Raw genomic sequence first — 18,301 nt, 5'->3', positions numbered from 1 at the left:
GTTGATTCAAGAGACTGATCTATGGATTATCATCTATTGGGTGTTATAAATATATACTTATCCTGATTGAAGGTTTAATTAAAAAATTTATTGCTTGATCTGAGTGTATGTTCCGGATGTCATTTATATTTTTATTTTATTGGATCTAAGACGATCTGAACTTTTATCAAGGTTATAAAAATAAATATTTAGAAATAATACAATATCTTATAGTTGACACATTTAGCTGATTGGATGTCAATAAGGTAGTTTTATATTATTTATAGGATATTATATACAGTATAATATGATGTGCATATATATGTTGTTTTATTCTATGTTCAGGTTTATAGTTTATCCTGTATTATGTAATTCATCTTTTATAATATTACTTATGCTTATATCCAGAGCTTGTTATATAACAGTAAATATGATGATCGTAATAAAATAGACCACCTCATGGTTGAACAACGTGAACTTTACAGTATGTTTATGGCAATAAAACATAATGGTCGTATCAACTACATTAGTGATACAAGACAAAATAACTATAAGAACAGCAGACAAGAGGTGTAGTAGTAAAGTGTTATGCTAATCGAGGTGGCTCCATTACAATGGGCGCAACACTAGAGATAGTTGTTATGATTGTAGTCATCTTTACAACTAAATGAATAGAAATAAATCATCTTTTATTTAAATAATAAGGAGATTATTTATATAAAACCAGTATATTGTACTTCACAGCATAATATTCATTCTACACTCAGTTTTGATAATAGTATTCGAGCACTAATAATAATTATATACATAATTCAAACAGAATTATGATTGGTGTATTCAATCATATAATTATTCATGAATAATACATATCATATATGCATTGATAATACTGAATATTGTTATGTAATAAGATATTATACAATGATAACGATAGTAACTCATAAATAATTGGTATTATTGCAGCTGAACATATTCACTGAGAATTAATGTTGATGTGTTGCACTTCCAGTGATAATGATTCGTTATGTTTCTAGAAACGGAGACAGCTCATGGAGAAAAAAGAATAAAAATATATTTTATTGATTACAGAATTATTCGGAGACAATGTTTTATATAAAACACTTTATTATAGTAATACTTGCTTATCTCAATCATATTTCTATCAATAATCACTTACCTTGTAAAGCCTTATAGATAGTCCTCGACATTTTGCATATAATTTTTCATTGTGCAGTTTTTGTATTATTCTTAATAAACTTGTCATGAGCTGACTTATAATGTCATGTTTCTTGATTAAACATGTGGATCATAAATTTCTTCAAGGAGCTCTATCTAGAATCTCCTGAATCTCTCTTGATCCATTCCATCTAATAAAATGATTAACACTTCATTATCAACAACATACCTTATTCGGTCGTAACTAACACTTTTCTGATTCACATCTTATCCTCAGACCTCTTTAACAATTCTTATAAATACCCCATCAATTTAAATTCATAAATAAAAATAGTTGACTTCAGAACTACTGTTCGGTCTCGTTGACTCTTTTTGTCTTAATATTATTTTCTATTTTCTAATATTTTATTATTTGATATTTTAAAAGAAATATCACACAGAGCCAGGATTTGGCTAAAGAGTATTTCTTCGTCAATGTTCAATATGAAGGAACAAAGGCGCTCAATTCAATGAAAAAAAAATTGAAGATCAAACAACAACTCGGTGAATCAAGTGCAGTTAGAATAGTTGAACATGAGAAGCGTTTTGTACCAGAAAAAGAAGAATCAGTCGGTTATATAATAGAAACAAAAGCTTGCACATTACGTAAAGAGCATCATAACCTAGATTCCAACGGAAAAGCAATTGTATCACTTGGCTTGAATTCGATTCTCGACCTTAGCTATGAATATCCCGACGCACAATCAACTCTTTTCAGCAATAGGCAATGGTTGTATCTCAAACGTACAAATAAACAAAAGAAACACGTCTCTACAGAATACGCATATATTAGCGAAATATTAAAGCCTATATTTAAAGCGTATAACCTAGCAAAAACTTCTGATAAAAATGGGAAAGCCCTTTACGTTCAGGCTAAAACGTTGGCGGAGCAAAACGATCCTGAAATTGACGTAAGCAAAACAGATCAGATATTTCTTTTTGTATACATTTTATGTTGCAGATTTTGATGGCAGTTAAACATGAACCGGATTTATTCTCAGATACTGCGAACTCTTCAGAATGGGATTACATCGTGAAGTTTTGGGGCCCGATTACGCAACGATTATTTTACTTCAGTGGTTTACGCTTGAAATGGGGTGATATGCATTTAACGCTGCATGACACAATTGGTGATATGGTGCTCAAAGTTGATCTTTGTATTATACATGACAGTATGAAGCAGAGGTACAACGTCGAGAATGAAATTGGAGTTATTGAGGCAGCTGAAGAGAATCCAGGAAGTATAAAGTTTAATTCTGATCAATGCAAGGTTTTAATTGAGAGCAAAGCGATTGTTGGCAGATTTATTTTGAATAGCTGTCACATTGATAATGTTAATTCACTGCAAATCTGTGGGATGGAGATTTATTTTATTAAACTTGAACTTCGAGACAATGGTCTTTATACAGGAACATAACATTATGATTCAGTAGTCGATGCTTCATTGAACTCACTTGAAAAATACAAGGAACTTGCATTCAATTTATTGTGTTTTAAAGATCAATGTATTGAAATCTATAATATCCACAAAAATCATCTCATATCATCCCGTGGTCAACAAAAGTCCACGAAAAGTCGAGCTCCTCGTCCAATTGATGATGAAGTGTCTACAAAGCAAACTTGGATTCGTGGTTCGTGGAACCCTCCTCGCTGTTATAGAACAAGCTCTGGATATAAGCATAAGTAATATTATAATAGATGAATTACATAATAAAGGATAAACTATAAGCCTGGATATGAAATAAAACTCTGTATATAACATCTTGTAAGTAATATAAAACTTATTGACATCCAATTGTCTAGATGTATCAATTATAAGACATCGTATCATTTCTAAATATTTATTATTATAACTTTAACAAAGGATTCAAGTCGTCTTTGATCCAATAAAATAAAACATAAAAGATATCAGGAACATATACTCAGATTAAACAATAAATTTGTTATTTAAAACTTAATCAGATCATTATAACGCCCAATAGATAATCCATAGATCAATCTCTTGAGTCAACAAGACTTGTATATCTGAATACTAACACTGTTTCATGACTCATGTTCTTTGACAGCTATTTTTATTTCTTTGATTCAGGATTCATTGATTCAGGATTCATTAATATAAATACAAGCAGTTGTGTAGACATAAAATAATCTTTAACTTTGAATTCTTATTCTTTATTTTAATTGAATAAAAACAGTCTCAAACTATACTTCCTTTTGTTCCCTTTCTCTCTTCTTTTCTTTCTCTTTTATTTCTCTTTTAAATATTACGTTCCATCACATATGGATTAGCGATCACAACCTTCAACCTACGAGAAATCCGCTCTCTAGAAAACTGCCAAAATTAATGTATGCGTCAAATCTTCGGTGGACAACCTTTCACCTCAACAAAAGTAATGTTACACCTAACAAATTTACCTAACATGAAAGATCGTATTTCAATACTCCAGGCACAATTTCTTTTTAGATCCTCCTTTCTACCAAATGATGCATTATTGACGAAATTGCTACCATACATACAGTCTCAAACTAAATCAAAATGGTCCCAACTATCCAAATCTCCTCTATGGATATCAGTTTGCAATGAAAATCTTAATACTACGTCTCATACGGATTTTAGTAGAAAACGAAGACGATTCCTACTTGACAGCTACCACTCAAAACTACAAGAAAAATATTCGAAACTTTAATCCCATTGCCGTAGTAATCTAATTGTCGACCCTATTCTTACGATACTAATGACAAGAAGTGAGCGGTTTCGTTGCGTGCGATGGCGACTTGGTTGGTTACCTCTTGGTAAACTCCAAGCCTGCCCCTTCCATCCAAACGAACTCTTCACACGCTCACATAGTTTTTCTTGTTTGTATATGCATAACCGCCTTCAGATGCCCAAATCTATTGAAGATCCACTCTCTTATCTCTTGAACCTAATACCATCAACATTCCATACTAAGAAAGTGAGAAAATCAATTGTTGCCTGGCTCATACGCTGGTCTTCTATATGTGCAATTCTGCTTGAGATGGACTATCTAGCACACTCCTAAATCCCTGAACCCTCTGACCATCTTGGTGAACCCTTTGTCGATCATCTTCTTTCAATATAAAAACGGATTTCTGATAGTTAATTATGATGACTTATACATATACTTTAACATTTTCCCTTTTATCCCAAAAGGGTTTTTCTTTCCTTTTTTTTCATAGCGATCTGACCAGAGCAAAACAATATAAAAATGATATGTGCCCATTGGTCATTTTTTAATTTTTAAATAAAATTCTTCTTAAATCATAATGTATTTTCAATTATCGACCTTTTTGAAATAAAAAAAAAACTGCCCTTTGAAAAAAAATAAAAACCGCCCATTGGATGAATCAAAACCGCCTTTGGAAAAATTAAAACCGCCCTTTGGCATTCAAATGATTGTACAGTGTGTATAGCCCCAATTGTCGGATTTGAAAATCCAATCAGTGGAAGTTAAAAGTTTAATATATTTAATAGAAAAAATCAATGAGCGTACCAAAAATTATCCAATAAGCGTCTTTAAAATTTTCAATCAGCAGATTTCTTAAATCTAAACATAGGACCTTATAACAACCTAATGGCGCTTAGAATTTTAACATGGTTCGAGAGGTTCTTTATTTAGACATTTTGAAAAAGCATCAGCAGAGTGTTGAATTAAAATTACTTTTATATTATAAATCTTAAACTTGTAAGTTGATAAAAAACTTACAAAATGGGGTTTTTTTTTAATAAATATTTTTTGAAGAAAAAAACTATTTTAATTGAATTGATGAGAGCGGTTAATGAAATTAAAAAGTTATACAACAACTACTAAATCATAATAAAATTTGATGAAATCAAATTGGATATTTTTTTTTATTTTCTTATAAAATCATAACATAAAACAAGTATTTTTGATACTTCTAAAAACTTAGTCTTATATTTGCTTTACATGTAACAGAAATAATAATTGTATTAAACAAGAACAAGATTTTTTTAAGTGTGATCAGCTTCTTCTTCCATATATTAAACTCTGATACTCGCTTTTCAATAAGATTTTCTAAATTTAGGATACTATTTTTCAAATCATCTTCCCATTGTTTACTTAATCTTCTTTTTTGTTCAATTATGGTATCAGTACTATCATTCACAGATTGGTTATTTTCAGTTTCATTTACAGATAAGGAGGTATTATTAACATCAAGACAAATACAAGATCCTAAGCTATTGTTTACTATAGCTGTATTAATCAAGGAAAAATCCTGTTCAACAGATTACTATAAACATTCTATATTTAATATTAAATTACACTTACATAAATAACAGGCTTTTTGTTGGTTAAAGTAGGTTTAACAATAACATTTGATAGTTTTAGGCATAGACATTGTTGTTTGATATAATACGCGTAGTAAAATATCGTACTATCCTCTACAGTATCAAAATGCAAGTGGGCAAACCTACAGTATTAGTGAAATAGAACGATCAGAAAACGTACTTTAAAGTCATATCATAAAATTATATATACTCGTTTTTACATTCTTTTTTAATATGAATTCGCTTTGTTATTCCACAAGAGACCAGTATCGAATTTAAGCATTCATCAGTCATGTTTATTAACGAATCTCCCAACAAACAAACTTGAGTATTTTTATTCCATCAATTTTGACATTTTTTTATCATTTTTAGTTTGTAAAAACTGAGAATGAAAAAGACAAAAATATGTTTTGAAAAATTTAGTATAAATTAGCGGAATACTTTTGGAAAATAGTTATTATGACTTCAGAATTTGCCTTTGTTACAGTATTCGAGCATTAAAAAAAATTATATACATTGCAGTATGTATGTAATAATAAGAATTCAATAGGTTTATGACTGTTATATTGAATTATATGATTATTTATACAAGTCATACATATTATATATACGTCTATAATGTTGAATATTGTTATAGAGGGAATATTTACTTTGAATTAATATTAACGCGTTGCTTATCCCAAAGACAATAATCGGGTATATTTTTAATAACAGCAACAGCTCAGGCAGGAATCTGCATACTGCATGCAGAATTGTTCGGAGACAAAATTTGGGCATATTTGTGCATAAAGGCTTTATTATAGCAGTATTCACTTATCTAAATCACACTCCTATTAATATCACTTACCTTATAAAACATATAAATAGCCCTCGTCATTTTTCCATATTATATTCTTCTTGTACAATTTTTGTATTATTTTTCTTTAATAAACTGTACAAAGTTTTCACAGACTTGTCTTTTCTTTTTTCTCTTTCCTTATCTTTGTACTCAAAACAGTAGTAAGTGATGCTAAGAGCCGTTATACATAGTACTAAAAAATTTAGATGTACCCCGAAATGTGGTCCGCATATACATTACTATTTTAACCTCCTGGCTTAAATATTTTTCAACCAATCATAATTCTTGAAAATTATTTCAATAAAACTAGACAATTTTCTCTTTTAAATACATTTTGTTCTGTGTTATTTGCTTTATTTGTTCTTTAATTATAAGTGTTTTTGTCATTTTTGTCAAAATATCCAGACCCTTTTTCCATTCATTGTTATCAACACTAGCATGAAGAAGGAGACAAATGGAAGGAATTGATAGTAAGAAACCTCAGCACCTACACGCCTTCCCAAATTTCAAGTACTAGAACAGAACTACGTCCTACGTCTTCTAAAAGCACCTCAGCTCTTGAATACCAGAAAATGTTAACTGATAGCGACATCAATTCACTTCAAAATAACCGCCATAAAATTACCAAGTAATGATCTTTGAGTTCTGGAAGAAATGTAAAAGACGTTTTAGAGTCCATTAGTAAGTAGTTTTGACTATGAGTATAACGACATGTTTTCTCTTCTCCTTTTTTATTTTCTTTATGTACCCCTTCGTTTTTTACGACTGTTTTCTATTAACCTTTATACAAATATTTGTTGGTCATTAACATTTTATTAGCCCCGGTCATTTATACATTCTTGGCTCGAAGGAAGAGGTTTGGAAGCAATATTTTTCAAGTGAAGAGATGGTTGAACTTCCTTCTTATAAGAACAACGTTCTAATCGAGCAGCTTCCTATTGAATTAAATGAGATGTTACAAAAGTTAAATGCAGCGACCATATACAGTGACTCACAGTACCGTCGTAATGTTTTGCAGTTTTCTCTTTAACTAATTTGTTCTTCTTTACAGTCACGGTATAATTATATGTAAGATATCATTCGATAGGAAAAGTAATTCCCTATCAAACCAATACCAAAATTAGTAATTCAATATAGGACTTAGCACGAGATAATAATCAATAAAAAATGAAATTGCATTGCGACAGTATTGTGGTCGTTCCTAAAAAACTAAAAACTGTTTAACAGTTTGGAAAATAAACTGTACTATGTACGAAGAGCTGTATAAAGAGATCATTCAAGATGAGTTAAAGAAATATGATCAAATGCTGCGCAAAAAACAGGATTAAGAAGATACGTAATTGTCTTCCAGCATAACAAAGATTCAAAACACAGGTTAATTTCCATCAAAAAATACTTGAATAGCCAGGAATACGAGGTTTTGGATTGGCCATCGCAGTTTCCAGACTTTAATGCTATAGAACATATGTAGGCTCTCACAAAAAGGAGAACTAATATGTACAAGATACCACTAAAGGGCATTTGCAAACTTCTTGTAAGAATCACAGATGTATGGTACAATACGATTACCAAAGAAGATTGTTTATGGGTTGTCCACTCTATACCCAGCCGTTGCAAAGCTGTTATAAGGTCAAAAAGTCATTGGACTGATTATTAGTTGTTCAGTAATTAATTAAATTAAATAAAACTAACCTACCTTCATAGTACTGTCTCATGCAAATTTGTTTTCTTTTTTTTTAATTAATATTTCACACTAAATTTTATAGTAAGTGACTAATTTTGGTATTACTTTGTTATAAAATTACTTAAGCTATGCAATGATATTTTAAATATCATTTTATTATAACTATAGAGAAGAACAAATTAGTTAAAGAGAAGATTGCAAAATATTGCGACTGTACTGTGACCCGCTGTATGTCGAAATTCTTAGCATATTCTATATGCATACATAAAAGTATTACGGTTGGTATAATAAGGAAGTGCTATTTCAGCAGGATAGTGATTCCAAATCTACATTTGTAGCTATCATATGTGGCATTACATTAAATCTAAACAAGGTTCATATTCCACACATGCTAGAAATATAGATATACTTTGGAAACAGTTTAATAACGAATGAAGCAAATTCTCAAAATACAATACAAAGGCATACTATGAGAATACGCCATCAAAAACAGAAGCTGCTATCAAATCAAAGGGAAGCTATACGGAATACTGGATAGTTGACTTTCATTTTGGTTACATCCAAAAACTCAATAAAATATATTCTTCATTAATCGTCTTAGTATGACCCACATTTCCTGTTCTGTATTATTTATACAAAGACAGCAGAGATATTTTTATATCGTTCAAATACAAGACTTTATCCATGATGCCTCGTGAAGCTGTAAAGAAAAATTTAATATTTGATTTTCGTGGGCCAGCTTTTGTAGTTACCGTTCATCAAAATTGGTGCTTCTTAATTTTTTTCTAATCGATATTGTAAACTCCTTGAAATAAACATTGAATAATAATACTTTTTTTGTTAAGCTTTTCAAAAGTAGCAGAACCCATCTAACTGATTTGTTTTAACATGAAAATTACTTTATAAAGTGATTTATAGGATTTTTAGAACAATTCGTTCACTTAGTGTACCTTGTTATAACACCGAGCAATACATCATTGATGGAGAAGTGCATACATTAAGCTAATTTTGTGAGACACTGTATATAGTTAGACGTAACCACAAGATTGTTGACAATACAATCAGTTCTGTATTGTTCTTGCAGAAACCAAAGAGTAATCAATTATTTTCTGATAAGCTAATTAAGCGATTTAAAACATTAAATTTATTTAAATGTGTATGTACAAATAATAGGAACATCTCCTTCGTCATTTTTGGATTGTTCTTCCCATGATTGTACTGCATTTTCTGCATTTCTGCATTTCTGCATTTTTGATTCGTTTTTTTTTTGTGTGAACTTGTCTATATTCGATGAACAATTCTTAGTACTATTAGACAGCGTCAGCGACTTTGGTTTATTTCTTACCATGCCAGCTGTCGGACTGTGAAAATGTGGTTAGACCTAGACATACAATTTCCAAAATTTATTTCAGTGACCTATGCCCACGAATATACCTATGCCGATTTTTGTGAAATAAAATTTAACATTAAATAAATCACAGAATACCATAAGTAAACGGCTTAGATACTGAGAGCTTTTACTTCAGTTTATTAATAGCGCTATAGCGCAATACTGTAGTTTAAAATGAAAAAACTCTTATTCATCATGATGTATATACATACACTGTACGACCACTTTCGTGTAACTTGCTCAGCTTTGTATGTCGATTTGCTACCGGGAACCACTTACAACACTAATAAAACACACAATGTCTATTAGTACATGCGGTCGTGGAAGCAGTATACCCCCAATTCTCCTATACATTTTGATACGTATACAACTTTATATGTTACGAAGATAGCACATGAAATTAAGACGAGTATAATATATTCCAAAAGCTAAGTTTACCCTTTTTTTTCTTATTTTATATGCATTTTGAAATCATACTCTTTTCTTTTAATAGTATAATATATTGCTTTCGACAGATAGTATACAGAGTTGGAGACACCTTCAAATACAATTTGAAAATTATATCTCTGTCTTTCTCTTATAATGACATTCATCAAAAGTTACACATCATTGATATGTTAGTCCCATAGTTGCTTAGAAATCTTCACAAACATTTATAAGTCATAGTTATCCTTATCGACAAAAACTGAAAGGAGAAAAACATAAATGATGACAGCTGTGGTTTTATTGAAGAATATAGTATTGTGTAATAACAATTTATCATAAAAAATAAGCCTAGTATTCGCTTCTCTAGCTAAACATCTATTAAGGAACCTTATAGATTGGGCAGCCAGCCTTGACAACCCTCCACCGCAACATCGTTAGTTGTGTCTGTAATTTTTGGTACCAGAGTATCTTTTGTTGTGATCTAAAATTTGTGAATACCAAACTTGACCTTAAAACAACCACATTTGTTTCGCTATCGGATAAATAAAGAGGAAGTATACGCGTAGGATGAGCCACAAAAATAAGCGAATGTTAGAAATTTGTTAAATAGTCGCTTTTATGGTATAAATACGTTAATACAATCTAGTTGTGAATATTATATAATGGCTGAGAAGGTTGTTACAATTTATTAATACTTTTTTTATTGGAAAGCGTTAATTATTGATAATGTAATAATGTCTCAAAGATAGAGGTAGCATCTGCTCAGTTTTGTGCATAATATGGTACCATAGGAAAGTTTATTTTCGTTAATAAGTTTAACATTAGTTATCCGTCCAGTAATCTTCAGCCTTAGTACATTGTTGAATACGATTTGGCTTAGTTTCTACTACGTTCGGGTACTGTTCTGTAGTGATTTTACGGTGCCAAATCCAGAAAATGCTCTCATACAGCTAATTTACGTACTTTGAAGGTGTATCATATTCATCCAGCCTAATTTTTAATAGTCTCCAACAATTTGTTTGTGAAAAAAAGATTTGAAGAGTGTACTACCAGGCTTATTATATGATATGCATCTGATTCAAAGTGTCTTTAGTTGCATATGAGATATGGTTAGACCATTAACCTGCAAAAATATTGACTTAATTGGTATAGAATAAGCTGCGGAAATAAGCATAAGTAACGCTATAAAAGATGGACTAAGTAATATAGAATAATCTATAAACATGAATATAAAGTGAAGTGTCGTACCATATTATTGTATATAACATCCTATAACTAATATAAAATTTGATGACATACAATCATCTAAATGTATCAACTAAATAAGACATCGTATCATTTCTAATCTTGACAAAGGATTCAGGTCGTCTTTGATTTAATAAAATAAAATATAAAAAAAATATCAGGAGCATACGCTCAGATCAAACAATAAATTTTTTATTTAAAACTTAATCAGATCATTATAACATTCAATAGATATTCTATATAAATCAGTTTCTTGAATCAATACAATGTATATTTGAATACTAACACTGTTTCATGACTCATGTTCTTTGACAGCTATTTTTATTTCTTTGATTCAAGATTCATTAATATAAATACAAGCAGTTTTGTAGACATAAAATAATCTTTAACTTTCAATTCTTACTTTTTCATTTTTAATTGAATAAAACAGTCTCAAACTATACTTCCTTTTGTTCCCTTTCTCTTTTCATTTTTCTTTATTATCATACTTACCATCACAAATATCACTTATCTTGCAAAAACATATAAACAGCCCTTGTCATATTTCCATATATTTTCCTTTTGTACAATTTTTGTATCCTTTTTTCTTTCAGTATACTTATACCGAGTTTTTACAGTCCTGTCTTTTCTGTTTTCTCTTTCCTATTCTTTTGCACTCAGCCGTTTTCGATAATACATTTATATACGATCATAAATTCACTACAGAGAAAACAGACTGCTAGTCCAATTTCACCAAAGAATTTGAAGATGTTGACAATCAATGGGTATATTTTACTTTAAGAAATATTAATGACAATAACAACTATCTCTCGACAGAAAAAAAACCCAACTTAAAAGGTGTGAGAAGTGATATGAGAAAGGGGAAAGCATTACAGAAAGCTTTGCTAAAGAAATGGACCAGCCGTCTTGGAAGTACAGAAATTATGAAACAGCTTGAGGTTATTACATGCAAATGTCAAGGATTAAAACTCACATTATATGGTACATGATTCGTTTCAAAAGATCACTTGATCACATACAGGAAAGACACTTTTTCAGTATCCAAAAATGAAAATTACGCAGCGTCATTTGCTCATTTTTTAGCGGCTGTTCTATCTTTAAGGCAATTGGTGTATTTAAACCACACCAAGCTGAATATAATTCTGGAGGCTAAATACGCACATGGGACTTGATACAATGTATTTTTTCTCAGACAGTGAACAATACTTTCGGTCAGAGAGCTTTGCAGACGTAGAACAGCAAGAAGAAACACAAACTAACAGTCACAAAATAATTAATCCTGAATTGGAAACACACATAATACAAGCTTTATGTAGCATTAAATCTGAAGAAGGTGTTTTGGTTAGTAAAAGATAAAGAAAGAAAAATGAACAGAAGACAATTCTGTGAAAACTTTGTATAGTTTATTAAGGATCATACAAAAAAATTGTTCAACTAAAAATTATATGAAAAATATCGAGGGCTATTTATATGTTTTTACGAGGTAAGTGTTACCGACGGAAATAGGATTCAGATAAGCCAGTTTTACTATAATAGTGTTTTACATAAAACATTGTCTCCGAATAATTCTGTAATCAATAAAATATATATTTATTCTTTTTTCTCCATATGTTGTCGCCGTTCCTAGAAACACTACGCATCATTATCACTGGAGCGCAACATTTCAATATTAATTCTCAGTGAATATGTTCAGCTACAGCAATACTAATTATTCATAAGTTACTATCATTATCATTGTATAATATCTTATTACACAACAATATTCAATATTATCAATGTTTATATGATATGTATTATTCATGAATAATCATCTAATTAAATACACCAGTCATAATCCTGTTTGAATTATGTATATAATTATTATTATTGCTCGAACATTCTAACAATGACTATTATTAAAACTGCATGTAGAATGAATATTACGCTGTGAAGTTCAATGTACAAGTTTTATATGAATAACCTCTTTATTATTTAAATAAATGATGGTTTATTTCTATTAACCTAGTTATAGAGACGACTACAATCATAACAGTAACCATACCATGCAAGAAGACCACCTACTATCACCCAGGGATCCAAGTCTTTGGTTAGGCGATTACTACTTAACAGGTAGCCTTTGAACTGCTCATGATGTTCATAAAAAGTTTCTGTCACTGGGTTATGATTTAAGCTACAAGATAGCAATTAATGTTCTGAAATCAATGAATTTTTTTGCGTCAATAAAAAAGAAGAAGCCTATGATCAGCAATACCAACAAACAAAAGCGATACAAATGGGCCAAAAAATATCAGCATTGGACTATTGATGACTGGAAACGTGTAGTATTTTCAGACGAGAGTAAAATCAACATCTGGGGGTCAGACGGCTGCCAATATTACTGGACAAGACCTGGCGACCCATTGAGACCACATCATATTGATATTACAGTCAAGCATGGTGGTGGCCATATCATGATTTGGGGCTGTATGACCTATTGGGGACCAGGTTATGCATGTCAAGTGTATGATGGTAATATGAATTCAGTTGATTATCAGCATATTTTAGGTACTACGCTTAAAGATTCACTGGATTACTATGGTTTATCTTGGGATGACATTTACTTTCAGCAGGATAATGACCCAAAACATACGTCCAACTCAACCAAAAAATGGTTTGAAGATCATGGTGTAACCTGGATTGATGACTGGCCCCCTCAAAGTCCTGACTTGAATCCAATTGAACACCTTTGGCATCATCTGAAGTTGAAGCTCAGCGCATACGACCTTAGAGCTAAAGGTGTTCATGAACTATGGGAACGTGTTGATAAAGAGTGGAACACTTTTACAGAGGATGAATGTAGACGGTATATAGAAAGTATGCCAGCCCGTATTCAAGCTGTACTTGCTGCTAAAGGGGGCTCAACGCGTTATTAACCAACAACATATGCCAAGGGAAAAAATTGTTCACGTGATTTCTTATTTTTAAACTCATATTAACTGTCATATATACAAGTAAATAAAATTTCCAAATTTGTCATAAATAAAGTAAAATCTTAGCTTTCGTTCGGTTTTTATTTCATTTCAATATTCTTATTGTATGTCGAGTAATAGCCAGATTTGTGCTGAATCTTAAAACACGTGAACATTTTTTTCACCCACTGTATAGAAAGCTTTTCAGCGATTATAATAATATAAGAATTGTGTATGTAGCTTGTTCCAATAATGAGTAATACATCATCAAAGGGAAAAATGCAAAACATTGGGCCGGTTTTGTGAGTCACTGTATCCTGATGCTTGTGGATTGGGACATTATCCATAACAAAATAGCTCCCATTAAATTCCTCGTACTGATCCAAGATATGAATAGTATCGACATTAAAGTTGAAGTAATGGCCAACTTAAATGTTTTTTTCTTTTTTCTCCTTTCCAAGCTTTCTTTTTTTAGATGCTGTTACTTTTGGTATCCTGACCTTTACGTTTACAACTCCATAAGGAGAAATAGCGCCCAAAATAGTCATCATTTTGGTCTTGGTTTTTGGTGTCTTAACAATAGCGCGATTGCTGACACGAGACCAAGAAAAAGAGCATTTCATATCGATATGCAATCCTGCTTCGTCAATAAAAGTACAGTCGGTTTGATAATCAATATCAGTATTATCCAACAGATTTTTAACCCACTTGTATTTCTCCTCAATCTTTTCAGGGCTGTTTCTATCTTCAGGATAGAAATAAGATTTCTTACAGCTTATTCTGCACTTTTCCTTTACAAAAGTATGGAAGGCAGATTTTTTTATCTCAAGTCCTTCAAAGTCCCTGGTTAATATATCCCTTTTTTGATCCAAGGTCATGCCTGAATCATCTTCGTCAACCAAATTGATAAGATACTCGCGATGGGCATCGTTCAAGATATGAGGCCTTCCCGCAGGCCTTCCGCTTCCGGGTTTTCTTTTGTTGACAAGTTCGTTTGGATCCACAAAACTTTTTTGTACCATAAAGTAACTGTACTAGCAGGAACACCTATTTGTTTAGTTGCCCCACGAACGTACATACTCTTTTCACCCACGAGAAATAAGAAATAGTCCATTTCTTCCTTTCTGTAGTTTTTATATGTTTTTTTGTTGTTTTCAGACTTTTCCTTTACTACCCATTTTTTCTCTTTCGATACAACTTTGTTAGCCTTATGGAATTTTTCGAGAGATTTTAAATCTGAATATTCCCCATAACTTGCAACATTTGCAATAGGATAATCAGGATCGTCGATCTTCATCCAAAGTACTTCAATTTCATTTCCTTCCTCGTTGAATGATTTGCCTTTTCCATCTTCATGTATAAATTGGTCCATTTTAATTCAAAATAAAAATTCAAAGTACTGAAAATATTAATCAGGTCCAATATCTTAATTTATATTTTTTAAGTGTACAATATTTTATCTTGTCTGTGCTTGATATTTTATTTTTTTAATGCTTGATTTTTTATTTTATTTGTGCACGAAATTTTTTTTAATGTGTACGAATAATTTCCGGAAAAGGTGTATGTAGAGAGCTTTTCTGCGATTATAATAATATAAGAATTGTATATGTAGCTTGTCCCAATAACGAGCAATACATCATCAAAGGGAAAAGTGCAAAACATTGGGCCGGTTTTGTTAGTCACTGTATCAGGAATATCAGCAGTCAACAATGCATTGTTATAAACTGCCAAAGCAATTTCACACGCATTGAGGATGTTTGATGATTAGTTGGACAATTTCATATGGAAGCCCATCCTTACCAGAAGAAGACTTTCTGGGTGTGCGAGAAAAAGCCTCAAGCAGGTCATCATAACAGATGGGAGATATGACTGATTCAGTAGCGTTAGAAGATAGCCTCAGGGATTCTGGAAGTGCATCAAGGATTGTATTCATAGCCGTTTGGTCAAGATCATCAGGGGAGTATAAGTTTTGATAAAATTCAGCCGCTGTGTCTAACATTTCTTCTTTAGAGGAACATAGATATGAAGTTGAACGATGAATTAGCGGAGGTATCAGTTTTTTAGCACTACGAGAGGCAATAGTATGCTTTAGGTACCCAGGAGAGGTCTCACCGCGTTCTCGCCAACGAATACTTGATCTGAAAACCAAGTTTTCTACATAATATTGTTGTATGAAACTAATTTGGGTTTCCACAACAGACAATTGATGAGATAAAGAGGAGAGTATAGAAGGATCCAATAATAATTTTTTGGTAATACGAGCACGCTTTTTATGAAGAAGATCTTCTGCACGTGGTAGATAGAAAGCTTTACGCCGAGAGAAAGATTAACAACATTTAGCTGTATCCTTTTTCAATGCCTCCCACTTTTCAGCAGCGGATAAAGTAGTATCAAGAGAGAGCACACATTTAGATAACATGCTATTAAGACGACGTGTAAATTCAGGATTTAGAGCGAGACTAGGATTAGCACGCCAGATGCCTTTACCGATTGAAGTTACGGAAGAAGTATTAGTCGTAGGTGGTGGAAAACGAATATGAGTAATTAACAATGAATGATCAGACCAACTAGGTTGAATGTACACAGTCTTGCATTTATCATGATAAGTATAGGAAGAAAGGTCCTTGGATACCATGATGTAGTTAATACAAGAGGAGGAGGTATTCTGTCGATGAAATGTAAAGTCTGACTGTGAACCAGGAGCAGTAGCACATTCTGTGAAGTTATTATCTATGTATTGTAGCCAGGTATTTGGGGCTTGCCAAATTCGACCAGTGGTCGAAAAGGAGCGAGAGTAAGAGTAATTAAAGTCACCAAGTTTTATAGTTCGTTCAGATAGAGGAGAAAAGATAGGTTAGTTCCCCATATATCGCCGTCGGACTTTGAAAAATACAGTAGGCGGAAAAATGGTCCGGATGTTTTGACAAAAATGACAAAAACACTTATAACTAATGAACAAATAAAGCAAATAACACAGAACAAAATGTATTTAAAAGGGAAAATTGTCTAGTTTTATTGATATAAATTTAAAGAAATATGATTGGCTAAAATATACTAAAATCGGAGGTTAAAGTTGTAGTGTACATCCGGACCATTTTTCAGGGTACATCAAAATTTCCTTAGTACTTAGTATAACCACCCTTAGCATCAGTTACTGCCTTTATTCTTGCTGGCATAGAGTCAATATACTTTTGGCAATCCTCTTTTGTAAAAGTAGCCCATTGTTCTTCAATTCTTTCCCATAATTCATGGACTCCTTTAGCCTTGGTTGGATAAGCACTAAGCTTTAACTTCAGGTGATGCCAAATGTGTTCTATAGGGTTTAAATCTGGGCTTTGAGGTGGCCAACTATAAGTAGACTCAATATCGAACTTATTATCCGCTAACCACTGCTTTGTAAGCTTTGCGGTATGTTTAGGGGGTTAATTCCCCATATACCGCCGTCGGACTTGGAAAAATAGAATTTCCTTTTATTGTAATACCACTAGTAGTGATAACCTACAGCTAAAATATGTTGGATTGTCCAGTCTATTAGGAACGAAATAGAGGACCAGCCAATAGAAGTAGAGTACAATCTACTGTTTAGAATTGATAGGCAAAATAAAAGAAGATTTAAGCCGATAGTAAAGGATTCAGACGTGAGAAGAAAGAAGTTAAAATTATGCATAATTTGTGAAAATCGAAGACGTCGGCATAATTAGTTGACAGCATGAGAAAATAAAAAAGACAATACTTATGCATCTTTACTATAATCACGATTTTCCCTGTTGTTACATAAACTTTATTGTTGTAACAAATTTAATATAAATATCGAGAAATTATTAATTTTGAATAAAGATAACCATTAAATATTATAAAAACGTAATTATATTCTTTGTTATTTTTGCTTAATACTATCTGAAGTTTTACGCTTTCGTACCTCAAGAAGTCAAGAAACGACAAAGTCGGTATTTTTTTCACTAGTAATATATTAGAGAGCCATTCCCATAAAAGAAAATTGCATTTTTCAAAGCCCGACAGCGGTATATGGGGAAGGATCCAAAATTTTCATATTGGAAACCAGCAAAAGCTTCTAAGAAATGGCTATTGGGATTTGAATCTGCGCCGGCATTGTTCATATGCTTGTAGCAGTGTTCATCCATAATAATTTGGAGAGAGTTTGACACTTTATAAGAAATATAAGGTGTGAGGAAGTAGGTTAGCTGAAGAAGTAATATAATATTGGAATTGTAAAACGAATCGTATTGTTTATATACATATATATGTA

General features: G+C 31.7%; 4 protein-coding genes across 4 annotated transcripts; 2 read left to right on the top strand and 2 right to left on the bottom strand.

Annotated features, from left to right (window-relative positions):
* Positions 1-1,921: 1,921 nt before the first annotated feature.
* BX663DRAFT_533437 (uncharacterized protein) lies at positions 1,922-2,881 on the top strand (the record flags this gene model as incomplete). The annotated part of the gene is made up of 4 exons (XM_051530529.1): positions 1,922-1,938; positions 1,988-2,135; positions 2,156-2,591; positions 2,625-2,881. 4 exons carry the CDS (start codon positions 1,922-1,924, stop codon positions 2,879-2,881), a joined length of 858 nt encoding a protein of 285 aa, XP_051378189.1.
* Positions 2,882-5,053: 2,172 nt separating this feature from the next.
* Positions 5,054-5,853, bottom strand: BX663DRAFT_265355 (uncharacterized protein). The gene is made up of 3 exons (XM_051521923.1): positions 5,725-5,853; positions 5,505-5,646; positions 5,054-5,451 (listed from the first exon to the last, which is right to left on the bottom strand). Coding segments are annotated over exons 1-3 (483 nt in total). The 5' UTR covers positions 5,727-5,853; the 3' UTR covers positions 5,054-5,112.
* Positions 5,854-6,924: 1,071 nt separating this feature from the next.
* Positions 6,925-7,527, top strand: BX663DRAFT_265345 (uncharacterized protein). The gene is made up of 3 exons (XM_051521922.1): positions 6,925-7,085; positions 7,161-7,409; positions 7,479-7,527. The coding sequence occupies exons 1-2, from the start codon at positions 7,039-7,041 to the stop codon at positions 7,369-7,371; spliced, it is 258 nt and encodes an 85-aa protein (XP_051378187.1). The 5' UTR covers positions 6,925-7,038; the 3' UTR covers positions 7,372-7,409; positions 7,479-7,527.
* An 8,833-nt stretch (positions 7,528-16,360) lies between these two features.
* Positions 16,361-16,669, bottom strand: BX663DRAFT_490207 (uncharacterized protein; the record flags this gene model as incomplete). Its single annotated transcript, XM_051524943.1, has 1 exon — positions 16,361-16,669. The coding sequence occupies one exon, from the start codon at positions 16,667-16,669 to the stop codon at positions 16,361-16,363; it is 309 nt and encodes a 102-aa protein (XP_051378186.1).
* Between the last annotated feature and the right edge of the window lie 1,632 nt (positions 16,670-18,301).

Source organism: Cokeromyces recurvatus (genome assembly GCF_025118155.1).
Source record: "Cokeromyces recurvatus strain NRRL 2243 chromosome Unknown BX663scaffold_43, whole genome shotgun sequence".
Classification (NCBI taxonomy): Eukaryota; Fungi; Mucoromycota; class Mucoromycetes; order Mucorales; family Mucoraceae; genus Cokeromyces; species Cokeromyces recurvatus.
Note: the sequence above shows the minus strand (reverse complement) of the source record. Positions and strands in the feature narration are given on the sequence as shown.